Source organism: Arvicanthis niloticus, chromosome 2 (genome assembly GCF_011762505.2).
Source record: "Arvicanthis niloticus isolate mArvNil1 chromosome 2, mArvNil1.pat.X, whole genome shotgun sequence".
Lineage (NCBI taxonomy): Eukaryota > Metazoa > Chordata > Mammalia > Rodentia > Muridae > Arvicanthis > Arvicanthis niloticus.
In genome coordinates, this window is record NC_047659.1 from 38,803,073 (window position 1) to 38,815,369 (window position 12,297).

Sequence of the window (12,297 nt, forward strand, 5' to 3'; positions counted from 1 at the left end):
CACACACACACACACAATTGTAGATACATATATAGAATGAGTGTTTAGGTGGAATTTATTTGTCATATTTCTCAAGTTAAATTTCTGTGGATCTGCAACTTCCAGGAAAGCAAAAAGAAAAAGAAAAAGAAAAAACCCTTTTCACCATAAGAAAACATATTTTACTAGGAAAGCATGTTAGTAAGAAAACATGTTTCACTTCCTCCATTCCCAAGATTCACTTCAGGAATTTTGTTCTATAGTTCATCCGATGATTAAATTAATAGAATTTTCTATTTCCGAGTGTGTATTTTCAGCTTGCCACTTGTTTCAACAAATAAGTATCTTTTAATATTTAAACTAGGTGCTGCAAAATATTTAAGAGAGGATTTAAACTCCAGATCTGACTGATTAAATAGCAAATCAAAACAAGAAAAAAAATTCCAGGGGTTTACTCCCACTGTAAACATAGGTAAAATTTAAATTTCAGATTTCAAACCAAGTTAAGGAAAGATTTGACCCTCAGGATCCACTCTATTATAAAGATCTGGCAGTTGATACGGAGAAAATGTATGTGAATGGTTGCAGGAAAATTGGCCCATTTTTCTAACAGAAACATATCTAACTGTTCTTCTTAGTCTCTTAAATTTAATAACTTCATCATTTTTTTTTTTTCGAGACAGGGTTTCTCTGTATAGCCCTGGCTGTCCTGGAACTCACTCTGTAGACCAGGCTGGCCTCGAACTCAGAAATCCGCCTGCCTCTGCCTCCCAAGTGCTGGGATTAAAGGCGTGCGCCACCACCACCCCGCCAACTTCATCATTTTCTGCCAACACTTTAAACAGACTGGAATATCAGATTACACAACAGAAAAATACACATTAAAATTTACCAAAGAAAACTCTTATAAGCTATTTTGTTTAAATTTTTATTTGTTCACTTTACATCTTGTTTACTGTTCTGCCTCCCAGTCACTCCTTCCCCTAACTCTTCCCCCCCCCCCTTTTTTCTCTGGGAAAGTGGAGGCCCTACCTGTGTATCCTTCCTCCCCTAGTACATCAAGTCTCTGTGGGACTGGGTGCATCCTCTCCCACTGAGGCCATACAAGGCAGCTCAAGTAGAAGAACATATCCCACAGACAGGCAACAGCTTTTGGGATAGCCCCCATTCCACCTGTTTGGGATCCACCTGAAGACCAAGCTGCACATCTGCTGCAAACGTGCCCGTGCAGTAGGGGTGGTATAAGCTATTATTTTAATGGTTAAAGAAATATAAATGGTTGATTCCTTTATTAACATAAACAATTAAAACAATATTTATACATCTACTATGTATAAATATGTACATAAATAGATAGAGAATGTAGATATGAAAGACTGATTACACAGTCTCTTTTGAACCATGTGTGGGACCAGCAGTTTGTTTCAGGTAATGGTCCAATATGGCCCCTGTATCTTTAAGAACTGTATAATAAAGAAGACCACTGTCCAGCAGCAATTTGAGGTAGAAGGTGACTGAGGGGATAGTACTCAGTACTTATGATTGAAAGCTTGCTGCAGAGAACCAGCTCAAAGGGAAGGCTGTCCATGTTGGGGTTGCCATTCAAATGCAGTTCCAGGTTCTCCAGGGTACCAGTTTCTTCAGGAAGAGGATTAGCATGTCCTCTCCAGTGATGACAGGATGTGCAAGTGTTAAGGTGACCAATTCCACTAGGAAGAGTGGTCCAGTTCTTGTTGTCAAAAACAATTTCTGTAAATTCTTAAGATAAGCAATTTCATTGGTTAAGGGTTCCAATTTGTTCTCCCATAGACCCAATTCTCTGAATTTCCTAAGGTTTTCACGACTGTGGGGAAGCATCTTTGGAAAATTGTTTGATAATACTAGACCCTTGTGCAAGACAAGTTTAGACACATCTCGAAAGAACCTGGTGAGCCAGTTAGTGCTCAAATTCAGTTCTAACATAATTGTTCAATTTCCCAAATCTAAGAGAAGTGATGTTAACTGCTTGTCTTCATATTCAACTTAATTAATGTATGGTTTACCTCTGGAGAGAATTCCAAAATGAGATCCTGTTGATTCGATTATATTTTATGGTAAGGGAATAAATTGTGGAAAACTGAGATGAATCTACTAGATATAATTGCAAGTGATTTCTAGCTAAGGTCTAACTGCTCAGTTTTACAAGACTGGGTAAGACTCTTTAGTGAAGAAGTGTTATTTTTTTTTTAATTCAAATTCTTAGATTTTCAGCATTTTGCTAGTGATCTGGGTATTCCCGACAGTCTATTGTATCTCTGGCCAAGATGGTTTAAACTGGACAGACTTCCTATTGTATGTGGGAGGTCTATTTGTTCATTGTGCTGCATGTCAAGGTTGGTTATCTTGGGCGAAGTTTCTAATCTCTGGAAAGTGCTCAAGTTGATTGCGAGCTACAAGCAGCATAAAGGAGTTACATAACTCAACCCTTGGTTTAGGATTTTGTTCTCTTGAGTGCTGAGTTGCTGAGTTGAGGCAGATTTTTCATGTCCTTTTCCAAAGGTATAGAGTGGGGAACAAATCAAGCCTATCAGCACTGAAGGAATTCCCCTCAGTTTATTATGCTGTAAATCAAGCATCCACTGCTTCTTCAAGGATCAGGCAAACTGGCCAGTGAGCTTCCACTGAGAGGCAAGTGTCAGGAGATTTACTAGACAGCCCATCTCTGCTGGAGGAGCTTGTAATTTGTTACTGTATAAATAAAGCTCTGTTAATTGAGTCAGCCCTTTGATTGATGGCAGTGTATGTATAGACCCCTTGATGTTTCTTCCAGGCAGTTGTTAAGCTCCTTAAGGGCTGAGTTGCCTTTTTAAGTCCCAGGTGCTGGATTTGGCTGTCTGATGATACTGTTTACTGAAGCAGCCGCCCCTGGCTGGGCAGCACTGAAATCCTTCATGCTCCTTTCCACCTTTCCCTTTGGTTTTAGATTCATTGTCTTTTCTCCAAACCTCTAGAGTCCTTTGCCTCTTCTCTTCCCTTGGTGGATGGTACTTGGGATATTTCTCTGTAGTCTTTTTCTGTGCCTAATCTATCACACATGCTGACTCAGCTGAGACCGAATACTACGTGAGCTTATTTTATTTGTGAGAAATCCAGATTGGAAGATGAAGAGACAAAAATCTTACAACAACAACAACAACAACAACAACAACAACAACAACAACAACAAAGCTAGCCTTGGTGGGACTGGAGCAATGACTCAGTGGTTCAGACCTTCTAGAGAATCAGGGGTCGATTCCCAGCATCCACGAGGATGCTCTCAGTTGTCTGTAATTCCAGATCCTGTGTATCCGAAGCTCACTCTGACCTCTTCGAGCACTGTAGGTGTAGTACCAGCATACAAGCAGGAGAAAACACATAAAAATAAAAATAAATAAATCCTAAAAAAGAAGTGTTAGCATCAGGAAAGAATCATCTTGGAGACATGCCCATCAGTGTGTGTTATATCTCATAGAGCTATGGTCAGTTCTGATAAGTCACTCCAACGGGTATCATGGTGCTGGGGGTCTGAGACTCATGACCCCTTTCTGAATGTTATTTCCTACAGTTCCTCCTGCTTCCTTCATGCCTTCTGCTTTACCACAGCCCAGAGGCGCCTGAACAGTCTACCAGCAGGTTCCTGAGTCATGTGTCTGTTTCTCCCTCATTCTTGTAATTCTTTTCTCTTTCTGTCCTCCGGCAGTCTTTGCTGTTCCTGCTGCTAAGATCCAGGGCAAGGCATCTATCTTTCTTTCTTTCTTTCTTTCTTTCTTTCTTTCTTTCTTTCTTTCTTTCTTTCTTTCTTTCTTTCTTTCTTTCTTCCTGCTTCTTTCTTCTAGACTCATAAAAATGGGGCACAGTGATTTTCCAAGTATTGAACTCTATTTCCAGTAAAAAGAATAGACCATAGCCATCACAAAAGTTAGTGTGTGGGCAGCTTCAATAGTGAGACTGTGTTTGAACACACAGCCCTTTTCAGAATCCTTGACGTTTCAGATCCTCCAAGACAGAAAGGACAGACTACCTTCCTATCTCCCAGACAGATGAAAATCAGCATAAAAAATGGAAAGTGCTTAGAACAGATCCAGGCTGCACCGACGCCCCCAGTGGATGTTAGCAGTCCACCACATTTTCATTTTGTAGATTTTCATGTTGGTTTGGAAGAGGACTTTGATTGGAATCATCTTTTTATTTTCTACTGGTTACTACATTTTTTTTTTTTTTTTTTTGAAAAAAAAACACAACAAACATTTTATACGGTGAAGGGTGCTTCAGCTCTGTGATTTCCCATGTTTAGGTTATGGTTTCACTGTATATTCCAGATTTTCTACTATGTACATGTCTACTTGTTAGTGTACTGTAGGTGAAACCCCTAGGTTTTACTTTCTGTTTATGTCTGCTTTTAGTTTTGCTTAAAATCACACTTAAATTCTTCTTTTTAAGTAGTGGTTCTCAACATGTGGATTATGACCTTCTTAGGGGCAAATGATTCTTTCACTGGGGTGGCCTAAGACCATCTCACACCACATATATTTGCATAACAATTTATAACAGTAGCAAAGTTACAGTTATGAAGTTGTAATGAAAATAATTTTATAGTTGGATGTCATCACAACACGAGGCACTGTATTGAAGGATCATAGCATTGGGAAGGTTGGGAGTCACTGTTTTAAAGGTTCTTGGAGGTTAGAGGCTGAAGGGAAGGCTCAGTGGTTAAGAGCACATACTGCTCATGTAGAGGACCAAAGTTCAGTTCCCAGGCAGCTCCCAACTTGTAACTCTAGCTCCAGGGGATCAAACATTTTTTTTTTTTTTGCCTTCTGTAAGTACCTACTCACATGTCCACCTCTCTCCCTTACATACACTCTCCAAATTAGAGGTTTGAAATTTCTCTTTTATAGTTTTTTGAAATGTCAAGTAACATGTTGATGAACTGTGTTTTATATGAGGCTTCTGGTACCTTGTAGTTTAAGCTTTAGTGGTGGATATGTTTGCAAGATTTGTTCACTGTATTTTTAGGTGATCTCTAATAACTTTTATTTTTATCACTAACTTCTTCTTCTCACTCAACAGTTTGGAAACTTCAGTGGTCAGATTCCAGGGATGCAAATGCAAATGGGCCAGCCAATGCCAGGGGCAGCTCCCAATATGTTCTCTAGTGGCTACCCTGGGTACGTGGCATACGACAGCTACTCCCCTGCCGATGACTCCATGTGGACGTATTTCACAGCTGTTGCTGGACAGGTGAGGTGATAAATCTTTTATCAAATACTAGTCAATAAATGTTTACTAGCGACTTAGTGTATGATTTAAAATGTCTATAAAGTTTATGTCTTAAACTTATGTAGATCTTATCAAAGATGAGAGTTGTCATACCTGCGTTATTTTTTAAATTCTATTGAGTTTGCTCTTGACAATGTCACATGTGAGTAATGTGTGTGCTTATCATTATAACATCATCTCCTCCCATTAGCGTCCCAGCTTCCTTACAAGTCCTCTTCCCACAAACATGACCTGTGTTGCTCTTGTTGTTATTATTTGTTTTTGAGACCCACTGAGTTTGACTGGGATCCTCCGTTTCAGTGTGAGAAGCCAGTAGGCACAATGGATAGTATGTTGTTCATTTGACTGAAAGGGGCAATGTTCTCAAAGGTGGGGAATCTGATTCTTCCTGAAGATGTGATTTTTGTGGCGAGTGGATGTCATTTGTTCCTTTCAAGCTCAGGCTAAAGTGTAATTGCAAATGTATTGGCATTGAGCAACAGCAGTTACCTTGAGAGGTAATTGGATCATAAGGGTCCCATCCTCTTGGAAGGATGAGTGTGATTCCTCTCCATGGTTTGAAAGCAAGCCATTCACCTCCCCTCTTTCTTCTTGGATATGGATATATGCTTTGGTTCATCAAACACTATGTGGTCTTTTATGCTCATGTGCTACTCACAGAAAGCAAGGGGTCCTCTCTAGAAACAGCCATACTCTTCCTGGCTTCCAAAACTGTAAGCCAAAATAAACTTTTTTTTTTTTTTTAAATGAAAGTGCCAGTTTCAGGTATATGGTTATAGCCACAGACAGAGGAATATAAATTAAATATTTACTAGTTGTCTTCTCTGGAATTATATTTATTTTTAATTGTGTGTATGTGTGTTTGTGTCTGTGGGTGGACATGCATGATGATGCCCATGAAGTCCAGAACCTTCTGATCATCAGGGTCATTCTGATCATCAAAGGTAGGAGTGAGCCCCTTGACCAGGTTCTGGAAATCAAACTTCGGTCTTTAGAAAAGCAGTAAGAGCTCTTAACCACGAAGTCAACTCTCATGCCTGCTGAATTTTATTTATATTTCGAAAGAATTTTTTTCATTATGTTTCACATTGAGAAACACTCTACTCTCCTTAAATGACTTTAAAATACAAAACCAAGTCGGCTTATGAAGGAAAAGAATGAATACTCACAATTTGCTTGAATACAAAGAAGTTCTAGGGCTGTAACTTAATAAGGATGGGAATTATATTCTCAACTTTGGCATCAATTCCATTAACTGTAAGTACACATACTGCAGTTAAGGTATGTCCAATGGTGTGGCTAGGAAGTCACTTCTGCTGTCAGACATTAATTCAAGTTGAGAAACTGCATGTGTTATCACAGATGAAGTTGTATCATTTTTAGTTATAAATGGTTTAAGTTGATGGCACATTGCTATGGAGAATATCAAAATGATCATGTCGACTTTTCTATTTTTTTAATACAAAAATGAAAGCAGAATGGTGTGCTATGGTATTGGCAATTAGTCTCTACTACTTCGACTACACATGTAGGCCAGCTGTTGATGACCAGCAGAGCAGCTTGGGCCTGCCAGTCAGGTCTCAGACTTGTTGTTATTGACAGTATGTGATCACAGTGGCTTTGCCTTTACTTTCACTATTAATACATTAATTTATCATAATTAATTTTATGCATACCACCCTGTAAAATTGGAAGTGAAATTAAAAACATATGCCTCTGCTATGGTTTGAGTGTGAACACTCTCACAGGCTTGAGTTTCTGTACATTTGGCTTGGGGCTCATAGTGCTGTTTTGAAGATTGTGGACATGGGACTCAGATAAAAGACCATAGGAGTGGGGTTTGAAAGCTACAGACTGGGTCTGTGGCCCAGAGCTTTGTGCTTCTTGCTTTGTTAAGATGTAACAAGCCACATGACAATCTCCTCCGCCATGGACACAGTCCAAGTCACCATGTCTTCTTCACCATAATGACCCTGCCCATTTAAACTGTCAATAAAATCTCTAGTTTTTATTGTTGTTGTAGTTTTTTTTTTGTTTGTTTTGTTTTTTGTTTTTTTTTCATCTCTAGTTTTTAAAACTAGCTTCTAAAAAGTATTGGGCCATAGAAGTAATCTATATAGTGTTATACTTATTTGTGTTAGTTTTCACTGCTTTTGATATGAAGGAAATATTATTTATTCATTAAAATATTATTTTGTTATCACAATTATGATTTTGTACATATGTATAGCATGGAACTATGTACATATGTATAAAATCTCAATTATATTTTATATATGGATGCAGGCATGTATATAAAAATACGTTTATATTGTATGTGTTATACCCATGTTTCCTAGCTCAGGGCATAGAAGTTAGAATTTCTCATTGGTAAAGTGTAGAAACTCAGTCTCACCCTGCTTTCTGGTTGCCATAAAGAAATTCTATCCCTTAGTTTGTATGGTGACTTGTTAGAAGGCCCTCAGTGCAAAACAGTTCTGCTGTGTCCTGCGGATGCTGTGTGAGATGTGGATGGTGTGGACCGTGTGTGAGAACAGAGGGCATGTCTCTCTAAACTGTGATGCAAAATATTAAGAGTTTATTTCTTTCAAATATCATTTGGATCCAATTTCTAAATTTTTAATGCTTATTTTTTCTTTTGTTGCCCTTTTCAAAATGAAACAAAAGTTATCTGGTAGACTATTTCATTGAGAATAAATATTACAATGTGAAACATTATAATATATTTTGTATATGCGAGTGGGTCTAAAAATTATAAAGTTATAGTCAAGCCTTATTTGACACCAGTATTGTGCTCTGGAATATTAGGCAGTAGAAAGAACACAGAGGATGAGACCATTTGCCCACAGTCACTTTAGAGTGAATCTCACAACAACCAAGGACCTTATTGTAGGTCCCACATCCTATGTTCATCTGCCAGGGGACCAACACATTAGCAGTTCACCTCTGGTAGACATTTAACCCAAATACAATACATACTAATTGGTAGGAATTTTTCAAACTCCATTTTAATCTTTTGGACTAAATCTATAGTCCATTCTTGACTGAAACTGTGTTGTGACAAAAGACTACATCAATTTAGTAGTATGGCCCTTCTTTAAAAAAAAAAAAAAAAAAAACATTTGAAATGAAAGATCAAGAGATCCAAAACCTGATTCTTAAATTCAGGATATAGTAAAGATGGTTGTGCTGTCTAGTTTTATGTCAACTTGACACAACCTAGAAAGGCAGGTACCTCCAATGCCTCCATAAAATCAGACAGGAGGGCACTCTCTTAATTAGTGATTAATATGTGAAGGCCCAACCCATGGTGGGTGGTGCCATCCTTGGGCTGGTGGTCCTGGGATCTATAAAAAAGCAGGATGAGAAGCCAGTAAGTAGCAAGCCTCTACCATCTCTGCATCAGCTTCTACCTCCAGCTTCCTACCCTGCTTGAGTTCTTGTACTGACTTCCTTCAATGATGAACAGTGAAATGGAAGTGTAAGTCAAATAAACTCTTTCCTCAACTTGCTCTGGTCATGTTGCTCTGTCACAGCAATAGTAACCCTAAGACAATTGTGTGTGTGTGTGTGTGTGTGTGTGTGTGTGAGAGAGAGAGAGAGAGAGAGAGAGAGAGAGAGAGAGAGAGACAGAGAGAGAGAGAGAGAGAGAGAGAGAGAGAGAGAGAGAGAGAGAGAGAGAGAGAGAGACAGAGAGAGGATCAAGTGAACCGATGGTATTATATGTATATTATACAAGAATAACATACATGCTCATATGTTATATATCATTTTTATGTTTAACAATTATTGGGGTGAGAGATGTAACATTTGTATCTATGGGATATAACAGGATGGTAATCCAGACTATAGGGTAGAATTTCAAGTAGAAAACTATGTTTAAATCTGGGGCAGGCTATCAATTGATGACTTATAAATTGTGATTGTTTCTGGGAGAGGCTTGGGGATGAAAAGGATTGAGAACATAAAAGAAAACAGTACACTGGATATTCAGATGCTGACTGATAAGGAGAGGCTCTCCCTTGGTTTTAGCTACAGTCTGTAACCATCCTCCCCTCGTTTGATAGCAGTGGAGAATGTACTGAAGTGGGTAGCATTTCATAGAACACTGACAACATCTTATGTTCTGTTCTTTCCTTGAGTGCTCTTCAGGTCCCATTGCTTTTCTAAGAACAGTGGCTTTGTACAGAATTACCATATGTGACTCATGATTGGCTACTCAAGCCCAATAGACAACTTCCTGTCAGTATCAGTATCTCATAGAAGGTGGAAAAATCATAGTTATAAAAAGTATCCATTTTCTATAAGACAAAACAAAGTCATGTGGATAGAATTTCTTTGGAATGCTTTTTCCAAATAAAGGCATTGCTAGGGGACTGATAAGATGAAAGGGAATTTCATGTCTGAATTCAAATCCTGAGACCCACATGATGGGAGGACGGCAGATTCTCATCCAGAAGATGTCCTCTGGCATCCATGTGTCCTCCACACAACATCACAAAATAATAATGTTAACTGTAATAATAATATTAAAGCCTTGTTAGAAGACAACCTTGTTTCCTTTGGCTCATTAGTCTTTCTACCTGGAAAGGGAACTTGATGTTTGAAGATGCAGCAGTCATCTGTGGCTTGGGAGCAGTTTGTATGAGATAAAGGCCTGTGTCTGGAGAATGCGAGAGACGTAGAGGTAGATGGGACAGTTAAGCTGCCATGTAGCCTTATTGTCCCCAGCTGCAGACTTTTATGAAACAATGAACCCTTATCGATCTATCCATATATCCATCATGTCTCCATATATCTATCCATCTACCCGTCCGTCCGTCTGTCCGTCCGTCCGTCTGTCCACCCACCCACCCATCCATCCATCCATTCATCCATCCATCCATCCATCCATCCATCCATCCACCCATCTATCCATCCATCCATCCATCCATCCACCCATCTATCCATCCATCCATCCATCCATCCATCCATCCATCCATCCACCCATCCATCCACCCATCTATCCATCCATCCATCCATCCATCCATCCATCCATCCACCCATCCATCCACCCATCCATCTACCCATCCATCTACCCATCCATCTACCCATCCATCTACTTTAGGCCGGGTCTCACTACATATCCCCAATGACCTTGACCTCGAAGAGCTCCCCTTGCCTCTATCTTAAGTCATTTTTATAATGCTGTTCTGCACAACAGAATGTCATTGACATAAGAACTAGTGAAACATTTTACTTGTATTTTTTTTTTTTTTTTTGTCTTTGAGTCTAGCAGATGCCTTACATCTACAGAACATTTGAATTTATACTAGCCACATTTCAGGCACTCATTGGCAACTCCAGCCAGAAGCTACTGCCATGGCAGCAGAGGACTAATTACTCTTTGCTCAGGGGCCTGCTTTTCATTTCTACGTCACCTATGCGATGACGTAGAAATGTCCCCCTAGCCTTTATATTGTCACCTGATGTAGTCTTGGCTGCACTGTTCTATCTTCTACCACGGAAGTGCAAGCATTGTAAAGACAAGGAAGGTGTATTGCACACTGTTTGATACCTGGTATATTGAAAGGGATTCATATGCAGTGGCTGCTCAGTTAATGACTGTTAGATGAAAGTGTGTACAAGAGTCATCTGATCAAGTCTGTACATTTGCATAGCAATTATTTTAATGATTGTTTCATGAAAGTAATTTTATCTAATATGGTCTTTTTTGAAAACTTTATTTTTGCAGGCTTTAGCACACATAAATTTTACGTGTAGCTTGAAATTTTGACTTGTATTTTTGAGCTGAAGTTTGTCATTGCTTCTTCCCTCTTACTTCCTTCTGCGTCCTATGTTCCATCCCACCGCCACCTTTTGTCAGTCTTCTTTTCCTCTTAGTTTTGTGACATCATCACTTGGATTCTGTCATGAGTCAGCTCTCAGCTTGGTCAGGGATGTACCCAGGATGATGTTGAAAATTCTGTCCCAAATGAGGTGTACCTAGCTCGCAACCTAGTCCTTCTCTGTAGGTACCACTTACTCCTCCTTAGTGGTGTCTTTTTTGTAGGGGATATTTTGGTTCCTTGAGGAGAGGGTTGGGGATGAAAGCGATGAAGAATGTGAAAGAAAACAGTACACTGGAAATTCAACTCCAGACTGATGAGAAGGAGAAGCTCGCCCTTGGTTTTAGCTACAGTCTGTAACCATCCTCCCCTCATTTGATAGCAGTGGAGAATGTACTGAAGTGGGTAGCATTTCATAGAACACCGACAACATCTTATGTTCTGTTCTTCTCTTGAGTGCTCTTCAGGTCCCATTGCTTTTCTAAGAACAGTGGCTTTGTACAGAATTACCCCATCACTCTTCCTAGATTCAAGGCATATGGCAGTCATATCCCAATGACATATGAAACTGTGTTTACTTCTACGTACTGTACTAAGGTCTAATTTAGAATTGGAATTACATGTGTGTGTTTGTGAAAAAAAATATATATATTCACACACATACATATATACTATGTGTGTGTATATGTGTATTTCCATCTCATATACTTTGAAAACATAACATCATAGACATTGAGCATAGTTAATAAAGGAATTACTCGCACACCCTTTGTCTCATTGTCACTCCTTTCAGATGCCATAGCAGTCCCCTAATATAAACACCTGGTGTCACCTTCAGTTGTTGCTGTATTGCTAAGTGGCTTAGAGTCAGGCTGAATTAAGACATGAGAGATTTTTGTCTTGAATGCGCAACTTAAACGTGTTTTGAAATGTGTTAAATAAATGGAGCTTTAATGTGTGTGTGTGTGTGTGTGTGTGTGTGTGTGTGTGTGAACTTAGAACAGTGTGATGGGCACAAGCTCGTTTTTCTCAGCTTTTAAGACAGGCCTGGCCCTGTGTCTGCACATGGCTCTCATTTGCCTCTCTTTCATGTTGACTGTGCTTATGTGGACAAAGCCCTTTCAACTTGTCTGACAACTTCACTTTTGTAAGACATTAAAATATAGACCAATCTGTTTGACATGGTTAAACT

At 39.2% G+C, this 12,297-nt stretch overlaps 1 protein-coding gene and 1 pseudogene across 1 annotated transcript in view; one reads left to right on the forward strand and one right to left on the reverse strand.

Annotated features, from left to right (window-relative positions):
• The window catches only part of Gca (grancalcin), a 30,462-nt gene that overhangs the window by 3,043 nt on the left and 15,122 nt on the right, over positions 1–12,297 (forward strand). The window contains exon 2 of the mRNA XM_034496642.2: positions 5,068–5,238. Coding sequence (XP_034352533.1) covers positions 5,068–5,238 — 171 coding nt within the window. The remainder of the gene's footprint in view (positions 1–5,067; positions 5,239–12,297) is intronic.
• LOC117702734 (uncharacterized) lies at positions 1,404–3,643 on the reverse strand (annotated as a pseudogene).